Raw genomic sequence first — 25,139 nt, forward strand, 5'->3', positions numbered from 1 at the left:
TAATTGTATGATCTATTTTTGCTCCTCATTTAATCTGCCGCACTCACTTGTTGTTTCCTTCTTGCTTACCTACCACATGGTACTCATGTCTCCTGCACATGTTGCTGCAACTTCCTAGCTTCCTTTTCTTGTCCCCTTGCACATACTTCCCTACGGTAAGGTCCCATCTATCCTACTTCTCTTCTCTACATGCTTTTCAGGTTTCACTTCTCCACTGAACATTCCTCACCGACTTGAGGGCTTCAGTCACATTTAATGGTTCTTGGTTTTTTTTTTGTCTGTTGGCAGCTCCAGTCTGTGGTGGCATTTCTTCCTACTGTGTAGCTGCAACCCATAGTGAGGCTGGCTTCCTTTCCATCTTACTTTTTACAAATGCCTAAGCTCTTCACTGCAATAGTTTGTCCAGCTGTCCTGATTTTATAGGGACAGTCCTGATATTCGGGGCTTTCTAATATAAGCACCTATTACCGCCCTCACCCCCCCAATTTTTCACTCTTGCTATCTGGTCACCCTACACTGCTGTGAGCTGTATTTCTGTAAAAGCAGTTGGAAACAAGGAAAAGCCAGCACTATGTCTGCCATATTGCTGTGGATTACCATCAAGTGGTCTGAAGACCACAACTTGACAAACACTGCTGTTAGATTTTTTTTTTTTAAATTGGCAAGGCATCTTAAACATCTATCAAAATGCACTTCAGTATGCTTAGATCTACTCTTAATTTAGTAATTTTTAAAATCTTATTGGAGAAAAATAACTTGATTGAAGTCAGTGTCCTGGGTTAAGCATCTACTTGAAATTTTACTAAAGTGCTGTCTCCCAACACTGCAAAATGCAGAGTACTGAGACTGTTTATCCTTTATGATGTTGACTTTACAGAGGTACACTGTAGGTGGTTTTTGTGCTGGGGTGTGCGTCTACAGAAGCCTTTTTGGAGCACTGCTTGCAGGCACACACGTCCTTACAGCCTAACAGTTTACTGGATGAGGGTGTAAATACCTGACTTCTCTAACCAAGCCTCAGTTCCTCTTGCCTCCAGAAGGCTTTGGGGATGTAGGGGCTGCATGAGTCTGTGGGGGAATGCAGTTACAAGTGTTACTGAGTAAATTAGAGACGGAACATATTGTACAGCAAACCTCTACTAAATATAAATTAAGGCTATGTTTTAATCTCTGGTATTTTTAGTAAGTCATGGACAGGTCATGGGTAATAAACAAAAATTCATGGCCCGTGACCTGTCCATGACTTTTACTATATACCCTTAACTAAAACTTGAGCCACGGGCGCTCTGGGGAGTGGTCCTGTGGTGCCGCAGATGCTGGGTGAGGGAGTGGCCTAGGACCCCTGCTGGTGCTGGGAAGGGGGGCTGGGCAGCAGCTCGTGGTCCGGGACCCTCGCTGGTGCTGGGGAGGTTTGGCAGGGATAGCAGGCTACCTACCTGGCTCTGATCAGCATGTCACTGCAACTCCTACAGGGAGGGGCCATCGGGTGGGGCACCACGCGCTACTTCCGCCACAAGCGCCAACTCTGCAGCTCCCATTGGCTGGGAACCGCAGCCAGTGGGAGCTGTGGGTGTGGCATCTGTGGGCATGGGCAGCACATGGAGCCCCCTGGGCCTTCTGCCTAGGATGGGGTGGGCAAACTTTTTGGCCTGAGGGCTGCATCTGGATATGGAAAGTGTATGGCAGGCCATGAATACCCGGTGGGGGAGGGGGACTCTGAGGTGTAGCATGGGAGGGCTCTATAAGGGATGTTACAGAGGTGGGGGGTGCTCTATAGGGGTGGTGCCTGGGACTCCTAGGGACCCTGCCAGCAGTGACACCACTGCCACAGGAGAAGGCACCCCAGGTGGGAAGGGTGCGGCCCCTAGGCAGTTTCTAGGCTCTCGAGGGTGGGGCTGTAGGAGACCGGGAGGGGATTGGGCTTGCTGCTACGTGATGGGGGCTGCGCTTAGGGATGAGGTTCCAATCCTGGAAACAACGCAGTGAAGTTGCGCCTGCGCAGTGTGGTTCTGCGTGAAACTGGTGCTCATCAAGGGAATTGTGAGTTGGGGGCTGGGGAGCACATGTGGCCTAGGAGCTACAGGTACATGTTGGTGGGAGCTGGAGAACATCTCTTCCCCCGCCCCCCACACTCTCCAACCTTGAACCCCCTCCCACACACCCAAACTGCTGCTGCTGGCCCTGAGCCAACATCGGCCGCTGCAGAAGTCACTGAATCCATGGTTTCTGTGACAGATGTGCAGCCTTAATATAAATATGTAAGCCAGTAGTGTCCAAAAAGCCCTAATCGAGATTGGGACCCTATTGTTCTGTACAATATACAAATGTATATCAAGAGATAGTTGCTGCTCTAAAGAGCTTATAAATACTTTGTTTGTTCAAGGCAGAAAAGCAGTCAGCTAAGCTCCAAATTGATCGCATTGAAAAAGAACTACAGATGAGTAATGAGCAGAATACTCTCTTAACCAGCAAACTGCACAAAGCCGAACGAGAAATCAGTGCCTTGGCCACTAAAGTAAGTGCTTTTGTGGTATCAGCAATATATTTTCACATCTGGTTTAAACCTGAAGAAAAGGCAGTTTCATCTGACTTTAAAACCAATATTTCACTTTATTTTTAAATGTAAAACTATTTTCTGCCCTTTCAGTGTCTACGGTACCTGTAATAAATGTTGTTTAATTATAGATTGCAAGGTATACGGAGATTTTATTCTTCTCATTCTCTGGATTTTTGTTTGTTTGGGTTTTTTTTTAATGATGTGGTGCTTGAAGAGCCACATTTAGTACCATAGTAGGTTTTTCCAACCCTTAATAAAATATGTCTGGTGCATTCAAATAAGGGTTGTAATTTCTTACTTTAATAAAAATCAGACTATAGTGACAAATCTAAACAAAAGTGCTAGACTTGAAACTAAAGAAAATTGGATCATCAAGATTTGGCTTCTGGTTATTAAAAATAATTCTAGCTAAGAACAAGAACAATGTTACTGGTCTAATGAATCATTCATTAGACTAGACTGAAGTAAAGAACTGTTTTGTATTTTCCTTTCCTTGTGGAACTGCTCTAAAAAGTGCCCATCTGGTGACTTCCTTTTAACAGTCAAAACAGAACTTATTTTACAGAAAAATTATTTGACTTAATGTTAGCTTTATTTCTCATTTGTATATCAGAAAATATACTCAGAATTCTAGTCCTAGAGAAGAGAATGCTTGGACAGACGTTATTTTAACAATCCTGAATGCTTCTCCCCAGTACATCTTGGAGAGAATTCCAATGAAAATAATAAACCAAAGTAAATCTTAATACCTTCAGTCTCTACTGGAGAGATTGTGGTTAGATTGCCCACACCATTTCTGAGGCTGCCCACAGATCCACAACTTCTGGTATCACATATACAATACCATGCAGAATACCTTCAAAACAGTTTTTTTTTAAAAAACCAAACACTAATCTACTGCCTTTTTGGAACATACTCCCCCAAAATAGACACATCCATTCAAAATATTACATTTAGCAGCTGTTATCCCCATAATATGGCTCAGACACCTAACACAAGAAATGTGAAAGATGGAACAAATCACAGTCCAAATTTAACAATCCAAGAACTGGTTCAAGATGAGCTTAAGCACACTCAGTACTCGCAGTATAAGTCAGCCAAAAAGACAGTTTCAGCCCTGAACTACAGTTTTCCCATGCAGTAAGATTCTAACCTTCTGTAGGAAAAGGACAACACACCAAACCCATATGCCTAATCATGTAATGTGACACCTAGTTCTAATTTATCTAATTGATTTATATTATATTGGCACCTGGGCATCAGGGTTCCATCAAGCTAGGCACTGTATGAACAAATAAGAAGAAAGCCCCTGTCCCGGAAAGTGAACACCAGGTAGCTTTTAAAAAAAAAAAGAAAAAAAGAAAAAAAATTGAGCTAAAACACCAGCCTGGCTCTTCTGTCCCTTTTGTGTCTTGTTTACTCCCCATCAGAAGCTGTACAAGGGGTATGGAGCCTTCAGGTTGTGTTAATTGCTGGTCTCTGTAAAACGGCAAGAGCGCTGAGGAATTTGACTAGATTGTAGTGTTATTAGAGGGTAGAAACTTCCACCTAAGCAGGTCTACTCCAAGAATGTGTGCAGTAGGTCCCTCCAGCGCTGTACTCCCCCCACTGTGTATCCAGACAAGCTTATTTCAGAACACAGGTCCTTTAAGCGCACAAGTGACTTATGTATCCTCCTCAGGTTTGTGCCTCAGGAAGCTTCTTATGTTTAAGCATCCAAATCCACAATGTAGTTACTTAATAAGCTATTGTCATAACCTTTTACAACTTGTAAGTGCCAGCAGGTTGTAATTACATTTGTCACTGCAAATGGATTTTCATAAGTGCTTTCCTCTAGATATTTAATTCTCACCATGTAATTACTGTGCAGTAAGAGCCTAAACTATAGAACGTTTCATGTAGGCAGTAATTGCCCTTAGAGATTTGATGTCCTATTTAAAACCACTGTTTTTATGGGGCAGTTTTTATGCATTACAGTTTCAAAAAAGATGCATCTGGTTTCAAATTTTAAAACTATGAACAATTGGATTTTTAAAAATTGTGTAGCAATCTATGATTTCTAGATGCTGTAAATTGCTGTCAGACTGAACTGAATAAGGATGTCTTCAGTGGAATTATTATTTTTCCTGTCTTTTTGTATCCCTTCATGTTAGAATCTCTGTAGCTTCATTTTGGCTAGAAGTTGAGGTGGTTTAAGCCAGGGAGGCAAAAACATGAAAGCTAGAGTGCTGGCAGATTGACATAAAATGGAGAAAGCATCAAGGTCCATAATACTGGATCAAAGTCTTAATGAGGCACTTCAAGTGAGCAGCCTTCTAAGCACAAGCTGCACAATTTTGGGACATCTGTTTGTAGGAGGTGTATGCTTGAAAATATCAAGATACCACATTTTGTTTAGAGATACAATCTGTCTCATTGGGTGTGCAAAATCACAGTAAATAAAGAGCACAAGCCTTTTCTAAAAAGTAAGCTTTCCAATCTGGTGCTTATAGTTTAGCTTATATCTAGATATAGATATATTTAGATATAGCTTATATCTGGTTCAACATGACTTACTACAACTCTAGTATATGACACTTTGGTAAATGGTTGAGTGTTTGCTCTGAGTACATCTTTCCTATGGAAATGTATAGTGCAGAATTAAGCATGTACAGTAACTCATTAAGTTACTTGTATAGTAATTTATCCAAGAATTTCCAGTGTCTTCAATTTGAAGGATTTATGGAAAGAAAGTGGCAATGGAGTATAATTTGGGGAGTCAGTGTATTAATAACTTATTATTGCTAAGTGGATATGGGATATATGGCATCCTTAACCTGGACGCTTTGTTACTCTGAAATGGCTGTATGAAAAATAGTAGATGAAAAGAATTTATTTAATAAGGTGTATCTTCTACAATAAGCATGGTTTGCCATTATTTAAAGTAATTTCTTGCAAGGAAGATGCCATATGAAAAGCTTGGATCAAAATAATTGCTAGGGTATAATATTAGTGATTTGGTTTATTTTCTAATTAACAGGTAGATGAACTTAAGCATTCACACAAATTAGAAGTAACTAATGTCAGACTGGAGGCAGCAAGAGCCAAGAGTGAGGTAGAAAGAGAGAGAAACAAGATTCAAAGTGAAATGGATGGTAATGTGCAATTAGTTTCTAACTGTTTCTGTTGTAACCTGCAGCTCCTACCACACTACAATAAAAATTAACTGCAGAAGAAACATTATCTAATCTAGTGAAGATAGTCAATCTGAAAATGAATTTGCTGTCTAAAAACATTGCTGTATCCCCTAATCCACCAGGTGTAAAAGCTATGCATGAATGACTCCCAGTTTATTTAAATTAATGAACCCAGGACACATTTTAGCAAAATCTGTGCTAATTCACATATTTAGATAACTTGCCTTGTCAATTTTATTGACTATTGCCAAATTGTCTAGTCAATTTCTTTTTCTCTGTTATAATTAGTGCTTGAACTAAGGTTTTAATGTCTACAGAAGACTGCAAATGGGACATCCTGTATTCCATGAGTCTACAGCAATGGAATTTGCCACAGAGTTAGGCCAAGGTTCTAGGCTTTCATTTGAAGAAAAGTGATTTTCTTCAAAACCATGAAGGCTAGAAACAATCTTCCAAAAATGGTTGGAATGTAATCAGTGCATTTGTTGTCTGCCTGAATAGGCTGACAGTCTGAAATAACAGCTTATAGGGGTGTGTAGCAGGGGAGACTCACCAGTGCAGTGCCTCTTGCTGGCTGTCCATGGAATTAGCTCTTCACCAGCACTGGAGCACCCCCTGCACACTGGTGTCTCGCCTGCCACTGGCCCCGCATCTCTCTTGGACCCCAATGCCTTTTTTCCCTGGGGTTCTGCCCCAGAAGGACCCCCACTCTGGACCCCTAATCCTCTAGATCCACCATGCCTCAGTGGCTACTGCCAGTCAACAGCTAGCCCCCATTCACTGGGGCAGACTGCAGTGTAATGGCTACTCATCATTGGCAAGGGGTAGGACCTGCTGTCTTTGTCTATCCTCAGGCTGCCCCTCTGCAGCCCCAGTGCCTCTGTAGGCCTTCACCAAGGCCTGTGGGTTTATCAGGCTGGAGTTCCCCAGCTCCCTTTGCCCTTCCCCAGCACTGCTCAGACACCCTGTTCCCAGGTAGCTAGCCCTTCCCACTCCAGGGCTAGAGTAGGACTCCTTAGTGTCTGGCCTACAGCCCTCTTATAAGGACCAGCTGGGCCCTAACTGAGCTGGCCACAGCTGTGGCTGCTTCCCCCAGCTGTTCTCACTCCATTTCCCAGTTGCAGCCCTCTCCAGGGCTGCTTTTAACCCCTTCTGTGGGAGTGCGACCACCTACCTCCCGGGTTTCCAATATGACTATAGGGCATGTATGCCAAAGTTTCCTGGGGGCAATTTAAATATCAACCCAGTTAACTGTTTCACAGCTGATCATTTTAGCAGAAAATTCACTTTATCCAACAATTCCAAAATATATCCCTCATTTTCCTGGATAAAAAAAAGAAGCTGTCAAAACCTCTAGCTTCCGCCCAAAAGTTCTAGAAATATAGTTATTTGCTATCACTACAAAAATGTGTAGTCCATTGAAAACTGAAAATGTCAGAACAAAAAAAAATTAATTTAATATTAAAATAATGTAGGTACTTCATTATTTATTTTGATACTTCATTCCACAAACCCCTTCATTTTTAAACTTATCTGAAACTGTTGAAGAATTTCCAGTTTCTTCCTGGATTGCCTATAAATGCCCTAATAAATCAAGGGTCAGGTCCATCTTGCCATTGAATACATGGGCCCTGAATATCACATTAGTTTTCTCATTTCACTCTTCTTCTTACAGCCATAGTATTTAATCATTCAGAATCACATGGGGCAGTAACTTTTCCACTACAGTTGATGTTTCCACAAATCTGTTTTCCATTATTACTTGTCTCTGGTACATTAAAGTTTTAGGTTTTCAATATAGTCTGTATTCTTCCCAATTCCACTTCATCTTGTTTTAGTGAATTAAAACAGGGGATATGCTCTAACTAGATCATTAAAGTTCCATTAGTGATTTATTATTTTCCCATCAACTTCAGCTTGTACTCTCTAAGTATATAATGCATTTGTTCATTTAACCTTTCCATATTCGCAATGGAATGTTTTATCCAGGGGCATCTGTTTTAGCTAATATGGCTGTTTGCTAAATCTAAATTGCAGACTCAGTTCTTAATCCAAGTCTGTGCTGCTTATTTTAGTATTTTTAGAAAAATTTTTAATCACGATTACATAAGAATTGGTCTCTAAATAATGTGTTTTCTATTTTAAAGTATTTTTATTTAACAGTAGTAAAAGTCTTGCACATTTTATCTCTTTAAAGTGGTTGAATATTATGTATGAGTGAATAGTGGATTCACAGTTCCATTTTATCAATGTTTGTAAAATGTTTTTAATACTTTAAATATTTCATCATGCTGATGTGTATATTGTATAAAACAGGATTGCATTCAGATAATGAAATTCTCAAGGCAGCAGTTGAACGCCACAAAGTGCTTTTAGTAGAAAAGGATCGTGAGCTCATTCGTAAAGTACAAGCTGCCAAAGAAGAAGGCTTTCAAAAACTTGCAGCATTCCAGGAAGAAAAGTATGTTCACTTGTTTACTGCTCTGTTTTAAAAAAGGTTAGGGGGCAGCATAGGGTGACCAGATGTCATGGTTTTATAGGGACAGTCCTGATATTTGGAACTTTGTCATATATGGGCACCCATTACCCCCCACCCCAGCCCGATTTTTTGCACTTGCTGTCTGGTCACCCTAGGACAGCATGACTTAACTTGTTTAATGTTATGTTCAACTGAACATTTTTGCTGTCACTTTGTCCTTGTAATAGTTCTTGTGTAAATATTGAGCATTGTTTCAGGTTAGAACTTGAGAACAGATTAGGTGAGTTAGAGAAAATGAAAGTGGAACAAGATGCTTGGAGGCAATCTGAAAAGGATGAGTATGAAGAGAAATTGCGTGTTATGCAGCTGGCAGAAGAGTCTAACAGAAGGGAGCTTCAGAATGTTAGGTAATGTATGTTTTTTGTTTGTTTTTTTTTTAAAAACCTGGTTTAAAAATATACAAAGTGTTTTAAAATAAAAAAAATAGTAGCTTCATATAAAAAGGCAAATAAAGCATGTATAGTTTAAAAAACAAAACTCGGGAGTCATGGGTTACAGAATTTTAAGCAGAATCTTCCCCCCCCCCCCAATAAATGCTGTTTAAAGTAATTTTTAATTAGTTAAATGTTAAAAACTGATCTCTTGGTGGCGGCTGGTTCAGGCCCACAGCAGTAGAAACCACTCTCTTTCCCTAGAATTGAGGTTTTATGAACATGTGGCAAATCAAGAGGCCTAATTTGATTGTTCCTACTCTGTAAGCCCTCTATTCTCTACAAGTTTTAACTTAGCAGTTGTCGAAGTTCTCAATGGAGTTCTACAACTGTTTATCATATCCACATGTATAAACCCCAGTATCAAATCAAGGATATATAAAATCAGGCAAATCATTGGAATCCATGACATTAGTGCAGTCTAATCGTACAGTAGAAACATGACTTCTTATTTTATAATTGACGAAGAGTGTATTGTTCAGAGTAATCAGCCTTTCAAAGGGTTAAACAGACTGATCTGTTTAACTACTAACAAGCTGAATAGTTATGTTTTAGAATAGTTATGTTTTAATTAGACAAAAATAATACCTATATTAAATTTTAGGTTAAAATTTCAACAGCAAATTATTCAGTCTGAGGAGTTAGAAAAAGAGAAAAGTGAAAATGCTGATCTTAAACAGGTAAGAGTTTTTGTATCATACTGTGATATTTTACTGTGAATGGTTTTCATCCCTTTATTCATTTAAATCAAAGAAGTGTTAGTTTCATAGTGAAACTTCTTTTTTTCAATGCTCTTTAAGACTAAAAGGGCAAAATTGTATAGAGGGCCAGTATTTTCTGAGCCCTTATAAATGGATTTATCACAGTCTTTTGCTTCAGCTACTTTTTACTCTTTATGTATTCTAAGGATTTCAGAACTCAGAATGTTGTTGGTCCTTTGGCTTAATAAATACTGCTAACTGGAAATCCAGGTTCCATACACTTAAACTGTTTCTCGGTAATACTTTGTATTTACATTGCACCTTTCACCCAAGGTTCTTCAAGTGCTTTAGACATTTTATACATGAATAAACTCGGGTGAAGTGGCTTGCCAAAATTGCACCATGTATTGGTAACAGAGTTGAAAATACAGTCTTAAGTCTCCTAACTCCTGATAGGCTATGTTGTCTCCTGTGTAACTAATGAACCCTACAGATCCTTAAAGAAAGGGAGACTGCAGTACATACCTCATGCTTCCCTAGAATGCAGTTATGGAGCTATGTCTTTGAAAAAGCTGGCTACTTATTTGGTAAATTCACTCTGGCTAATCACGGTTTCAGCTGATAGGGAAAATAGGTAGATGTCTACAGTGAAAAAGAGCAGTTAAGAGTGAAAACATTAGTAATTGTCCTAAAAAAGCCCACATCTCATACCAAAGACCGTTTAGGTGGAATTATCAAAAATGTTCAAGTGTTGGCCAAACTGTTCCTGGTGAAATCTGATAAAATTCTTATTTACTTCAATGGGAGCCAAGTCAGACCAACACTTAACACTCCTGAAAATCCCACCCATTAACTTCATGAGTGAGTGAGTGCTGTGCCGTGTTGGCAAATGCTGTCTTCCAGATAAGCATGGAGGGGAAATAAAGCTCAAGTTTGGTTACCCAGGGATCTTCTAAAAGACAATACATAATATTTTTCTCTGTTGCCACTATGAAACAGAGTTAAATTTAGAATTCTGGCACTTACCTGAGCTCCAATTAGCTACCAAATATAAATGTTGTCTAATACTCCCAAACTCCTGCAACTTACTCTGCTCTTCTAAAATTTCATAACAGCTTTGTAGTTATGGTGAAGAGGGGCACATATTATGTGCTCTTGTCTTCAGGCACATGTAACTTTCCCCCAGAAAAAAATTCTGAAATTTCTTATACTTGTTTACAGTCAGGAGATGAATCTGCTTTTTTTGTTTTTTAGAATTTGAGGAAAATCCATTTAGTGATTTTTTTTTTTTTGAGTTAAATGTGTGGCAAAATGTGTGTTCGCATTAAAGAAAATTGTTCATATGTTCTTTTGCACTTGCAGCTGACATGCAGAGAGGCTATGCAGGGGAGTGCAGAGATCGTACTCCCCTTCACAGTCCATGTAAGGTTGGGCCCTTTGTATTTTGGATAATTGACTGACTGACTTCTGTTAAATTTGTCTGTGATGCTTCAATATTTTATGAGTGTCAATGTCTCGCTGCTGGGCTCTGTAATTTCTGCAAGAGCGCTAGCAAGGGGTACTAAAGAGTAATGACTTTTGCCTTATGCTATCTCTCCCTCCTTGTAACCTCAGAAGAAACCTCCTGCCTTATCCACAGAAAATGTATTGTAAAAGTTGAGAGTGGACAAAAAACACATCCATATTACAAAGACATAATGGGACAAATGGCCAGTCATCATGGCAACTACCTCCTTCTCCCTCCCATTATCACAAACTACTTATCACTTGTTCATATTTTTCCCTTAAATAAAAACTTATATATTTCTTTGGTAGCAAATTCATGATTTGGAACTCCAAGTGGCCTCGCTTTCTCAGTCTGAAAATGACTTGCTTGATTATAATCAAAAGCTGAAGGAAATGGTGGAGAGATTAAAACAAGAATGTCGAAATGCAAGAAGTCAAGCAGAAAAAGCTCAGCTAGAAGCAGAGAAGTATGATTTGCTTTTTTGTCAGTTTCATTTTTTTCTCCATGCTTGCATGTAATTCTTTAATAGTATTTCTCACCATTGCCATGACTCACCGATAATATAATGAAGCCCCTCTTTGTCCAGATCTTGACTGTATTATGAGAAAAATGAGAATTCTTAGTGTGCTTTTAATTTCAACTTCCTGGTGTAAAAATGGATTTCTGTCTTGTGATAACTTTAACAATATGGATATGCATCCATTTTCTTTTCACTTACCAGTTACAATTGACCCTTCTTGAAATAAGAAATATGTATGGGATTAAATTCTGGTCCCATTGATGTCGATGGCAAAACTCCCATTGACTTTAGTGGGACCACAATTTCCCCTATGGCTTCTGTTGTAGCAATGTTTGCAGTGGATAAAGGCAAAAATGGCTTGTTTCTATATTTGAAAGGGGTTTGGCACTGCTCTGGTCACTCTCCACTACACTTTAATGAGGTTCCCACAGGTAAAGGCACATAATTTATGGACTATCCAAGGCTAATCCAAAGAAAAAGCCTGTACAGCTATCTGTTTTATTGGAATCAGTTTACAAAATTAGCCATTTTATTTGAATTAAGCCAATAATGAAATTATAAATTCAAAAGTCCAAATTTGCTGAACTTTTTTAAGTTAGATACTTGAAACGTATGGTTCAAGAAGAAAAGAGTGGGTGAAATAAAGTGTATATGTCAGGGATTCTAGATGCTGATATTTATTAAAAAGAATTAATCCAGCATTTTGTTTACTGCACCACCACTCTCTAATGTTGTTCTCCTAGGATATTGGAAGACAAATGTGTAGAGTGGTTGGAAGAAAAGCATAAATTTATTCACCGCATCACAGAAAGAGAAGAGAAGTATGACCAGGTGAAAGAGAAACTACACCGGGCTGCTGTTGCTCAAAAAAAGGCATGTTGACTCTTATTTACTTCAGTGCTTATGAAGAGGGAGAGAGCACAGCTTTCAATTTGGGCGTGAAGAATTATTTTTTTATATTGACATTTTAATGGCAGCAGCAATGTACATAAAAATGGCCCTACTGGGTCAGACCAAAGGTCCATCTAGCCCAGTATCCTGACTTCTGGCAGTGGCCAGTGCCAGGTGCCCCAGAGAGAATGGACAGAACAGGCAATCATCAAGTGATCAATTCTGTCACTCATTCCCAGCTTCTGGCAAACAGAGGCTAGGGACATCATTCCTGCCCATCCTTGCTAATGGCCATTGACAGGCTTATCCTCCATGAATTTATCTAGTTCTTTTTTGAACCCCGTTATGGTGTTGGCCTTCACAACATCCTCAGGCAAGGAGTTCTACAGGTTGACTGTGTGTTGGGTGAAGAAATACTTCCTTTTACTTGTTTTAAACCTGCTGCCTATTAATTTCGTTTGGTGACCCCAAGTTTTTGTGTTATGAGAAGTAGTAAGCAACATTTCCTTATTTACTTTCTCTACACCAGTCATGATTTTATAGACCTCAATCATATCTCCCATTAGCAGTCTCTTTTCCAAGCTGAAAAGTCCAGCTCTCATATGGAATCCATTAATTAATTAATTAATCTCTCATATGGAAGCCATTCCATACCCCTAATCATTTTTGTTGCCCTTTTCTGAACCTTTTCCAATTCCAATATATCTTTTTTGAGATGGGGTGACCACATCTGCACACAGTATTCAAGATGTGGGCATACCAGGGATTTATATAGAGGCAACATGATAATAGGACAGAAAATATCTATCCCTTTCTTAATTAGTCCCAGCATTCTGTTCGCTTTTTTGACTGACACGGCACATTGAGTGGATATTTTTAGAGAACTATCCACAATGACTCCAAGAGCTCTTTCTTAAGTGGTAACATCTAATTTAGACCCCCATCATTTTATATGTATAGTTCCGATTATACTTTCCAATGTGCATTACTTTGCATTTATCAACATAGAATTTCATCTGCCATTTTATTGCCCAGTCACCCAGGTTTGAGAGATTCTTTTGTAGCTCTTCGCAGTCTGCCTGCGTCTTAACTATCTTTAGTAATTTTGTATCCTCTGCAAATTTTATCACCTCACTGTTTACCCCTTTTTCCAGATCATTTATGAATATGTTGAATAGGATTGGTCCCAGAACAGACTCCTGGAGGACACCACTATTTACCGCTCTCCATTCTGAAAACTGACCATTTATACTTGCCCTTTGTTTCCTATCTTTTAACCAGTTACCAATCCATGAGAATGCCTTCCCTCTTATTCCGTGGCAGCTTACTTTGCATAAGAGCCTTTGGTGAGGGACCTTGTCAAAGGCTTTCTGAAAATCTAAATACACTATATCCACTGGATCCCCTTGGTTCACATGCTTGTTGACCCCCTCAAAGCATTCTGGTAGATTGGTGAGGCATGATTTCCCTTTACTAAAACCATGTTGACTCTTCCTCAACAAATTACATGCATCTATATGTCTGATAACATTGTTCTTTATTTTAGTTTCAACCAGTTTGCCAGGTACTAAAGTCAGGCTTACAGGCCTGTAATTGCCTTCAGAACTCTTGGGTGAACAAAACTCTTGGTCCTGGTGACTTATTGCTGTTTAATTTATCGATTTGTTCCAAAACCTCCTCTAATGATACCTCAATACAGTTCCTCAGATCTGTCACCTTAAAAAGAATGGCTGAGGTTTGGGAATCTCCCTCACATCCTCAGCCGTGAAGACCGATACAAAGAATTCATTTAGTTTCTCCGCAATGGCCTTATCGTCCTTGAGTGCTCCTTTAGAACCTCAATCGTCCAGTGGCCCTGCTGGTTGTTTAGCAGGCTTCCTGCTTCTGATATACTTTAAAAAAAAAAAAAATTGCTATTACTTTTTGAGTCTTTGGCTAACTGTTCCTCAAATTCTTTTTTGGCCTTCCTAACTGTATTTTTACACTTCATTTGCTAGTGTTTATGCTCCTTTCTATTTTCTTCACTAGGATTTAACTTCCACTTTTTTAAAGGATGCCTTTTTGCCTCTCACTGTTTCTTTTTACTTTGTTGTTTAACCACGGTGGCTCTTTTTAGGGTCTCTTTCTATGTTTTTTAAATTGGGGTATACATTTAAATTGAGCCTCTTATGTTGTCTTTAAAAAAAGTTTCCATGCAGCTTGCAGAGATTTCATTTTTGACACTGTACCTTTTAATTTCTGTTTAACTGACCTCCTCATTTTTGTGTAGTTCCCTTTTCTGAAATTAAATGCTACAGTGTTGGGCCACTGTGGTGTTTTTCCTGTCACAGGGATATTAAATTTAATTATATTATGGTCACTATTACCAAGCAGTCCAGCTATAGTCACTTCTTGGACTAGATCCTGTGCTCCACTTAGGACTAAATCAAGAATTGCCTCTCCTCTGGTGGGTTCCAGGACCAGCTGCTCCAAGAAGCAGTCATTTAAGGTGTTAAGAAACTTTATCTCTCAATCCTGTCTTGAGGTGACATGTACCCAGTCAATATGGGGATAATTGAAATCTCCCATTATTATTATTTATTATTGAGTTTTTTATTTTAATAGCCTCTCTAATCTCCCTGAGCATTTCACAGTCCTATCACGCTCCTGGTCAGGTGGTCAGTAGTATATCCCTACTGCTATATTCTTATTATTAGAGCATGGAATTTCTATCCATAGAGATTCTATGGTACAGTTTGATTAATTTATGATTTTTACTTAATTTGATTCTACGCTTTCTTTCACATATAATGCCACTCCCCCACCAGCACGAGCTGTTCTGTCCTTCCGATATATTTTGTACCTGGTATTACTATATCCCCTTAATTATCCTCATTCCACCAAGTTTCTGTAATGCCTATTATATTAATATCCTTATTTAATACGAAGCACTCGGGTTCACCCATTTTATTAGTTTGTAATTATACGCATAAATTCATGTATTTGAGATTACAGTAGTTGTAATATGCTTTATAGGAGCCAACCATGTTGTTCAATTAAATTCTTTTTTTTGTTATTGGTGAGCTTGGAGATGGACCAAGAATTAACCAATAGGATGCTGTGTTAGATACCAATAGGATGACATTTCCTTTTTTAGTAACATCTATATGGTACATAGTTCCTACCCAAGCAACTATCTGTTACACACCCACGGGTTGGTAATACTTTTAATGGAAATATTGAATTTTATATTTTTGTTTCCCCCTAAAATTCTATGTTATAGAACAGCTAGCACAAAAGGAGAAACAGGTTATTAATTTTTCCAAGTCCGTATGTTTTAGACCTTAATAAAGCTCAGGATTAGTTAGTAATTTTATGCACCATAAATACATATACAGGATGCCTGCATCTACTTTATAAAACAGAAAATGTATGTTAGTAGTTTAACATTGATGTCACCATCAGCAAGTGATGTCAGGGAGGAAATAACTACAGTTTCTAAGGTATTGTTTATATTTATAAAGTCAGTACATGATGAGGTTATCTAATTTGCCTATCAATTTGTCATTGTCTAACAAGACTTAGTAGCTGTTTCAATTTCCCAACAGGTGGTTTAGAATTGTCTATAACCTGCCCATACAACTGGATACTTTGTGTGTTGCTGCTTTACCTTCCTTTTCGGCATGTTTCCTTCAGCACGGGGCATGTGGGGATTCCAAGCCTCTTTTTTGGTACATTACTCTTCTAAATCAAAGAGGGGATGGAAAGCAAATGTATGCTTATGTCTTCTTTCCACCATTTTCAACAAAATTACATCTCTTCATAAGGAAATGCATTTCAGTTACAAGATGCCATAATTTTTAGCAAGTGCAAAGTAGTTGTAACTTGATCAAAATCATCAAAACAGGTGACAACTTCTAAGGGTTCAAAATGTGTGTGTTTTGACAGAGAAAGGCTCTTAATGACAATAAACAAAAGAGGCTGCAGGAGAAAATAGAACTCTTGGAAGCAAAGAGAGAAGAACTAGAAACAGAAAACCAGGTGTTAAATAGGTAATAAAATATTAGATTTTCTTTGAATTGATCCTTAGAATTATAAACCAGTTGTTTTGAGGTATTTCGTTTCTAGATTGATTAATGTAGTAATTCTGTAAATGAATAGACTATCTCCAAAATGATTTGTTTACCATTACAAAATATTTGAGATGTGTGTAACTTACAGCATAGTCAATGGGGCTCAGTCCAACCGCATCCTTGTGGGCAGACCTCGGCCTGCATGGAGACCCACTGAAGTCAGTGTGCTGTTGCAGGGCTGTTAGAGCTATTTTTGTACTATGAGGCCACCATACTCTTCAGAATTAACATACAAAATCCTCTTGTTAAGCACCCCCAATTCAAATAAGTTATTTCCTTGTTGTGGCTTTAACAGTTTAAAACTTAGCTATAGTAGATTGTTAGAATACCAATGAAAAGTTGAATTAATACTGCAGGACAATTACATTTTCCAGTATGCCAAATATATTTAAAGTACAGTGGTTTAAATGTGATATATTTTTCCTTTTTGAATGGAATTACTGCTCATGAAAATGAAGAAGCTTAAGGTCAGCCTAAAATGGCAGGTGCACTGTACAAAAGGCTAGAAATAAGTTTTTTAAGGTGACTTTAAGGGCAAACTATATTGCAACTGTGGTGTCTAACAGGAAATATGGTTGCCTTAATTTGGTTTGTAGACATCCAAGTTTTATGCTTTTTTTTTTTTTTTTTTTTTAAAGTGTAATGAATTAAAATAAAGGTTCGTTGTAGATCCTTCCTGCAAGGACACACTGCTGATCTGGCTTTCACTTAAACCCTTGGTGTATCACTTGCCTGACATGTCCATCCAACTAAGGTTGGAAATGAAACACTCATCTCCAACCTCCCTTTCCTTCAGTGCTGAATTTGTTTTTTAAAAAAAAAAAAGGGGTGCCAGGGCTCAAGCAATAAGGAAGGGGTTCCCCGCACAGCATGATCTGTCAGTGGTGCACGAGAAGAGGTGCTGGGACTGCACCTCAGCATGAAAAGAAGTGCTGCGGTTGAGCCCCAGCGCATATTAAGCTCTGCTTTCCTTGTAAATTTCACTGTGCTGCAGCTACGCCCTGTACGATACTTCACAGAGAGGAGATACACCATTAGCTATGTACGTTCTTGAGGTGTAGATTATAGGGAGCAACTGCCTGAGTGCAACAAAAGGATGATTCTATCAAGCCAGTGGGCCACAAAAGCAAATTATCTGTTTCTTGTCCTGCTCAGTGATATTTATAAATAAACCGACGGGAGAGGCTGACTTTCATCGTGTAGTTCAATGCAGTCAGTTAACAGATAATTAGGGTGTACGCAGTGATGTCCATTTTTCTTTGCTAGTCAGACAGTGAGCAGAAGGCAGCAGGCTTGCATCAGAAGGTTCCATCGCAATCATATTTTGGACATTTGGGGAAAGAGGAGAAAAAGATGGTATGACTGCACCAGGAGTCTCTTAAGGAGGCGGGTTGTTAGACTGGGAAGAACAGTGCTGAGGGAAAATTAAAACAGGGGACAGTGTGTGAGACTAGCAGTACCCCAGACATGCAGGTAAGCAGACGTAAAGAAAAAGAAACCAGAAGGCTATAAGAGAACCAGACTAAAATCTGCGTGGAAAGATGCAACAGTTCTTGGTTCTTCTAATGCCTTTAGAGCATATGGAGGGTCTGACTCATCTTTGATTGAAATATTTTAAAAAGCAGTCTTAACTATAGTGCTACTCACTACTGTGAACATTACATTAAAATCTGAATTTATTTCCCTGCTATTGAGTAAATTCTAGTCTGTGAAACTGTAGTTTATATCATTTGAGGTGTAAAAGGGATTTCCCAAACATTTAAACACAAATAAAGTGCTTCTGCTTGTTCTATATGGGCTATACGCATCCATCCTGAAGCAGCACTTTATTGGGATTGTGTCTAGCAACATGTTGGAGAGAGAGACATGTTTCTGTGATATGGTATTCTAAGCATTTTTGAGCAATACAAAAATCTTATTTCATAGACAGAATGTTCCCTATGAAGAATACACTCGCCTTCAGAAAAGACTAAAGGATTTACAGCGCAGACACAATGAATTCCGGAGTTTAATTCTGGTTCCTAACATACCATCACTCAATCCAGTCAGTGGTATGTCGTCTACCTTAGTTCCTGGGCCTGAAATATCTTTTCCCCATCTGCAGGTGATGTATTAAATATTACTCAGATCCACATTTATTATTTCATATACCTTAGCAAAGGATGGAGTTTGTTGCTAACCTGGGACATAAACAGTGGTTAAAGTTTCTGCATTAATAGTTTAGGCTATTTAAGCTAGTCACCAGACATACTGTTTAAAAGCATAAAGAGAGGAGTAATGAATGCTGTCATACTATGGCCTAATATAGAGAAGCGATCATATAAAATACATCTCACTAGACCCATTTCAGATGTGAATCCCTTGCTTCATTTTTTGTTATGCAGTTGCCATGTGGTGGTGGTGGTGGTGGTGATTTGTGGGTAACATTTAGAGCTATCTGGGCAGTCTGTGTTGTATTGAGAACTATTTTACTTTTTGTGAAAGTGCTCATAGCCCTGGAGGAATTTTAATGGTTACAAAATCAACATTGTAACAGGAAATGAAAACACCAGTAGCACAGTTAGAATTCTGTTGCACCCTGCTACCAACTGCTTCCCTTCTGATTCCTCAGATTTACAAAACATTGCTACTGGCTGCACCCCAGGCTCCAGCTTGTTGTTTGTTTGTCCTTTCTCTTATGTTTACACCCTCAGTCTCGAGCAATTCACTGGCTTCGTTATTTGGAAGAGTGGCATAGAAATAAGAGCCTCATCTGTGCACGGGAGCAAACTTAGGGTATGTCTACACGCTGCAAAGAAAACCCTGTGGAGCCTGGCTCAGTTGACTCGGGCTCAGGGCTAAAAATACAATGTAGACATTTGGGCTCAAGCTGAAGCCTGGGTTTGAGCCCCACTCCCATGGCTGAGTTTCAGAGCCTGGGCTCCAGGCTGAGCCCGAATGTCAACACTGCTATTTTTACTCTGCAGCGTGAGTCCTGCAAGCCCGAGTCAGTTGACCCAGGCTCTGAGACTTGGAGCCATGAGTTATTCTTTGCAATGTAGATGTACCCACAGAAGGGAGTTTCTAGTGGCACGTCCCTGGCTCCAGAATAAAGAGGAGTTTGGTGAAGGTGGATACTCCCCTTCAAAAAACAGCGCAAAGTGTAATAGGGAGAAGAGGCAGCTCCCTCTGCCTCCCTGCGACCATGTAGTTTGCTCTTCCCCTGAGAGGTTGCCGTAGTGTTGGCTCCTGCCTCCCCAGCTGTGTCCATTTGTTAGGCTATGAAGTGCACTGCCCTGGGAGCACCTGTCATTAATGTGCACATTCCCCATTGCTGTTCATATCATGAACGTCAGGGGCAATGCTTGAAAGCAAATAGAATAAAGACTTTTTAAAAAAATCTTGTTTTCACATAAGGTAACTTTAAAAGCACTTTTATTTAAAACAAGTAATGTCTCTGCAAGTGTTACAAAATGTAATGTGGCTTTTTTTTCTTGCCATGTCCCTACTCCTAGGAGGAACAGCATCAAAGGGAGCTCTCCCTACTTCGTAAGCGGCTAGAAGATCTAGAAACCACACAGAGAAAACAGCTGCAAGAGCTCGGGCCACGTGGAGAGCGAGTTAGGCTGGGAGCGCACAGTGACTCTGGTAGAAGCAGGATGGTTGAAGAGGACAATATACAAATCGAGGACTCCAAATAAAGCCTGCAAGTTTCAATTACCAACTGACTTCATTACTTTTTTCTTGTGTAGGTTTTTGAGTGCTTTGCCAAAAAACACATTTGTATGTGCCTCATATTAGAAGAAAGGAAGAAATATAATCTGCGTAGTTTTGTATTTTTGATGGAACGCAATGAGTTTAGTCAAACATCATAATTCAAGGAAAAAGAATGACTACACTTTGTCTATCTAAGCATATACAATGATCGTGTTGCACAAAAATGATTCTTTAAAAAGAATTGTCAAGTTTTGGTTTCATTTTAAGCCATTTTGGAAAAAAAACTTGTCTAGAAAAATCCCTTGGAATAACTGTTTCTTCAGGGATGTTCCCTGCCCCTCCACCCACCTAGCCACTCTTTCTGTTACTGTGAAATTGTGTTACGTTGTTCGCACATTTTTTCTTTAAAAGCAAAAAAAAAAAAAAAAAAAAAACAAAAAAACCCAAAACACCTGATACAGGATCTGCAAAGAGGAGGAGGAAAACAGATCACATTTTGGACAAAACCGGGACCATAACAATGTACCTTTTGTATTTTTTTTTTATATTGCAGTGATTTAAAACAAAGTTATGGGAAGACATGGCTAAGTAACAATCAAGGTTTTTATCAAATGCTACATTATAGATGAAATATGAATATTTGCCTTTTATATCTTTTAGAGATGTCTCAATTTGTATTTAATATATTGTGTGCTTTGTTTACTTAAACCTGATCACATCTATTTATTCAAGGTTTAATATATATATTTTAATTCTCTGCCTTTTTGTATCTGTTTTTCATTTAACAGAGCATTCGTTTGATATCAGGAAACTTATAGGGACTGAGTCTTTTTCTCTGATCTGAAGAGAATTGAAATCTTTCTGGTTGTGCAGCAATGGTTCTCTTTCCTACTTCATGTGCCCACAGCCACTTCCCAGAAGTGAAGCTATAGCATGAAAAGCACATAATCTATTTCTTTAATAGTTAATACTATTGGTTAAACATATCCCTTTATGTAAAGTACTACAACGGTATGCAAAAGAGTGGCTCAATCACAGGAGTTGATACTTTTCCTTTAGCATCTGTCCAAACTCCTCTCTTCTCCCCTGCCCCCTGCATTTCAAATTCTCCCAGGAGTGCACACATTTGAACACTATCTCTTTTGAGGAAAAAATCTAGAATTTCACATCTTTTTTTCTAAAGAAAATTAAACAATTACAGTGATCTGGTTGGCATATGAATACAGCTTAACATAGTGGAAGTACTCCTTTTCTTATAGTGGAAGTTGTTTCTAAAATCTTTAGAAGTGATCTGGAAGAATTTAATCCTTGTTTGCATTTCAGCTAGGTTTCCCAAATTTAATGCACGTTAACATGCATGTATATTAGTGCACAGTGATAAATATTCAGATATAAAATGTAATGGGAAGAAATAAAAACTTACACTTTAACCTCTCCCCCCAGCTACATGCTATTCAGTAAGAAAAGACTTCCTTGTGGGAGCGACCATTGCATTGTCAGAGAGAATTTACACAGTCTGGGTATCTCTGTGGAGCCTGGCTCCTGTATGGGAGAAGAGAGGGCCATAGCAGGAGTAAGGACAAACAGTCTCTCCCCGGGTTTAGGGGACCCTTCCCCCCAGACCCTGGCGATCTAGGGGTTTGGAAAGCCAAACCCATGTTTCTGCACTGGCCTTTTATGCCCTTCTCTTAACAAGACTTGATGGAAACTCTGCAAGGTAAACCTTCAGTTTCTTAGAACACTGTCATCCTCCATCCCCTTCTGTGATCTAGCACTTTTGACAACATGCCTTGACTAGCTGAATGCATGTCTTAAATTGCCATGCTAACACTAGCATTTATATGGTCTTTCTGGGCATTGACCTCAAGCCTTAGGACACTGAAAACATAGTGCTGCTGCTCAGAACTGCATTGCTAAACTCAGGATAAATCTACTTGTCCTGCACTCTTCCCAGCAGCTGCTACCACTCTTGCACTGGGAACACACACAGGGGATTCCCCCACCTCCCACTTCCTATACATCTGCAGAAAGTCAGTAGGTCAGAGTTTCACACCAGTAACTTTCCACTGCACTCTCAGCTGATGCTGCATGGCACATGCCTTTTTTGTGTTTCCAAGCCTCCTCTTTTTTGCTTCCAAGAAGGAAGCAAGACTTGTCATTCAGGTGGGTTGACAGAGCTCACTTTAGAGTCACTCCAGATAAGAAGTCTAACAGAGTTCCTAGGTGACATCCACTTTGATTGATTGGCTAATTCCCTAAGTGCTAAACTTAGATGAACAGGAGGGGAGGGGTTAGAGAGACTTTTGCAAAACTGGAATAGCATGGTAGCCCTGTTGGAATGATTAATAGTACGTTTCACACCAGTCACTTAACCCAGGTATCACTAGAAACCAAGGTTGCTCTGACATAGTTACTGTAATAACAGGAGCCATGTTTCAATCAGAACACTAGTAATTTAAAAAAAAAAAGACACTAAAGTTGGTCAACTCCATTTCAAATACATTTTATTGTTCTGAATAACCTATACACATATCAAGATGCATCTCTGCACTGACTTGAAACATCTATTTTAAACAGTATAATATGTTAAATCCTAATATGTAAAGTAGTCCCTCTTGTACAGAATTTAAGCTAATTGCAAAATAATGCTTTATAAGCTAGTGTTAGAAAAACAAATACCGTTTACAAATAGTTAATTTGCCTGTAAACAAAGTTCACGACAGGGTGGTTGTTTCCCTTATAGCCAATACTGTTACAATTACCAGTTATCTGTGATAGGGCTTGCTTTAATCCACAGACTTTCCAAAACAGGTATATGATTTGACTGTCAACGTTCTCTGGGTGATGAAATGTCAGTGGAGTGCAACTAAGTGCATTCCATAATGGTTTACAATCTCACCAAGTTTCTCAAACAATCTACAAACATTTGATTATACATTTAATTACACTATAGGAGACCCACTTCACAGGTTGGTAAGCCCTGGTATAAATGATTTTACCAAAGATTGGAGTGAAGCTACTGTCAAGACTTAAATAAAATGCAGTAATCCTGTTCTCTCTAAGTGTGTTACACCTGCTTCTCCATTTTACCTACTAGCTAGTAAGATTATAGCAAACAAGCAGTGGCCCAAAAACAAAACAGGACTGACTTTAATGTCTCCTTCCCTCTAAACACACACTGGTTATGTGTCTAAAGAGGGCTATTTCCAAATGACAGGGAGCCTCAAGCAGCACTGTTTCTATGCCTGCTAACAGAGGCGCTCTTGGAAGGCAAGCTCCACTAGAGGTTATGCTTGTACAAGATAATTGCATTTCCTGAACTGTAACTGACCTTTTACTCTTTCCTGCTAGGCAGGCCTCTGCCCTGCTCCACTCCTATAAGATTCACTTCAAATGTGTTGGCTACAGCAGGACCACTATCATTCCTAAACAATTAGACAGAGCAGCTAAGGTGAATGAGTGGTGGTTGTACCCACAGGCACTGACTTTTGCCAGTCTGCTCCCCCTCCCCTAAGGTTCCCCCCCTCCCACTGCACCCCCTAAGGGGCAGTGGTGGGAGGGTGCAGAGAGTGGCAGGGCAGCCCTGCCCAACAGCTGATAGGCACCCAGCTCCTGAAGAACTGATGGGGGCACATGGCCAGCCCCATGGGTACGGAGCACTCCCTAGTTTTTCTCCATGTGTCCTTGAGCACTCACAGAGTCGGTGCATATGGGTGTACCAATGCGGGTGTGGGGGGTATACCACCCTGAAACTATTTTTGACTACTGGGCCACATTGAGCTTCATAAAACCCAATTTGTGAGATAATGTTTAAAGTGGACCTAGCCAAAATCAAATAAGCCTCTTCTAATTAAAAAATAGTTCAGGATAAAGTGTTACTGAAACTGGTGTCCCTACTTCTGCAAAAGAAACTACTATAAGTCCAGTTATACAAAACTGGCACGGTAAAAGGTAGAGAAAACCCTAAAATTAAACATGTGACAGTCTGTACCGTTACGGTCACTCCCCTTTCTTCCCCCCTGCTTTTTACAAGTAGTGGTGCCATCCATCCAGGTTTTACCCAGGCTGTTTTTTTGGCTTCTGTGTCTGGGTGCCATTTAGGGTTGCCAGATGCCTGGTTTTCCCCCAGCAAGTTTGGTCGAAAAGGGGACCTGGCAGAGTCTGGTCAGATGTATTCACTGGACACCGAAAGGCTGGTTACTATGGGGTGGGGGGAGGCGTGGCGGCATTAATCCTGCAAGCACCTTGTCAGACTGCAGCAGCTCCTGTCCCAACCCCAGAGCAGAGGGAGCCCAGCTGTGTGTTGTGTAGGCATGGACGGTGGGTGATGCTTCCCTTGGGGGTGGCTAGCTCCCCATCCCACCACTTCTGCCCACGGCCCCGCCCACACTCCACCTCCTCCACCACTGGCTGCGTGCGCACCCCCCCCTTGCAGCCAAATCCCTGAACCCAAGCAAATGACATTTGAAAAAATCCTCCACTAAGAGGAGAGACCCATGCAGCCGGCCGGGAGGAGGCTGAAAAACTGGATGTGGGGAGGAGAGAGGAGGAACCAGCAGGTGGCAGCAGGGACCTCTGGCAAAGGGGGTTGGAGTGCTGGGGACTGCAGCAGCGAATGCTGAGCTTTCATATGCTCCCTGCAGCTTCTGGGATGGCTGAGGCAGCAGGTATCTGCTACTTGGGTTCTTCAGTAATCTCTCTGGGGAGGCCAAGGGATCTGGGAAACTCAATAGCAGATACAGCCTCCTTAGCTGCCCCGGAATCTGCATGGCACATAAATAAGAAAAAACTTCCGGTGAAAGGAACACACAAGCCCACCCCCAGCAGGAAGGGGAAGAGGTGGGGGGGGCCACTAGGCTTCCTGCAGCAGCTGCACCAGGGAAGGCTGAGCCTCCCCTGGCCTATTATACCCTCTGCCTGTGTGGGGGGAAGGAAGGGGAAGTGGAGACGGGACACAGCCTTGGAGGAAGAGGAAGGGCAGGGTCCCAGGGTGTGGGGGGGGGGAGTAC

The 25,139-nt window shown here is 40.1% G+C and overlaps 1 protein-coding gene across 8 annotated transcripts in view; it reads left to right on the forward strand.

Moving 5' to 3' along the window:
* CEP83 (centrosomal protein 83) overlaps positions 1 to 20,887 on the forward strand; it is a 36,779-nt gene extending 15,892 nt beyond the window's left edge. For 4 of the 8 annotated variants that reach the window (XM_038403726.2, XM_038403719.2, XM_038403731.2 and 1 more), the window contains 10 exons: positions 2,384 to 2,515; positions 5,577 to 5,691; positions 8,050 to 8,194; positions 8,470 to 8,619; positions 9,308 to 9,383; positions 11,220 to 11,377; positions 12,175 to 12,304; positions 16,250 to 16,353; positions 18,361 to 18,538; positions 19,929 to 20,887. In XM_038403726.2, coding sequence (XP_038259654.1) covers positions 2,384 to 2,515; positions 5,577 to 5,691; positions 8,050 to 8,194; positions 8,470 to 8,619; positions 9,308 to 9,383; positions 11,220 to 11,377; positions 12,175 to 12,304; positions 16,250 to 16,353; positions 18,361 to 18,538; positions 19,929 to 20,114 — 1,374 coding nt within the window. In that variant the 3' untranslated portion in view covers positions 20,115 to 20,887. Of the gene's footprint in view, positions 1 to 2,383; positions 2,516 to 5,576; positions 5,692 to 8,049; positions 8,620 to 9,307; positions 9,384 to 11,219; positions 11,378 to 12,174; positions 12,305 to 16,247; positions 16,354 to 18,360; positions 18,539 to 19,928 lie in introns of those variants that run through there. The other 4 variants (XR_006274205.1, XM_043492279.1, XM_043492284.1 and 1 more) reach the window with 4 other exon arrangements.
* Positions 20,888 to 25,139: the final 4,252 nt, after the last annotated feature.

Source organism: Dermochelys coriacea, chromosome 1 (genome assembly GCF_009764565.3).
Source record: "Dermochelys coriacea isolate rDerCor1 chromosome 1, rDerCor1.pri.v4, whole genome shotgun sequence".
In the NCBI taxonomy this organism is placed as follows: domain Eukaryota; kingdom Metazoa; phylum Chordata; order Testudines; family Dermochelyidae; genus Dermochelys; species Dermochelys coriacea.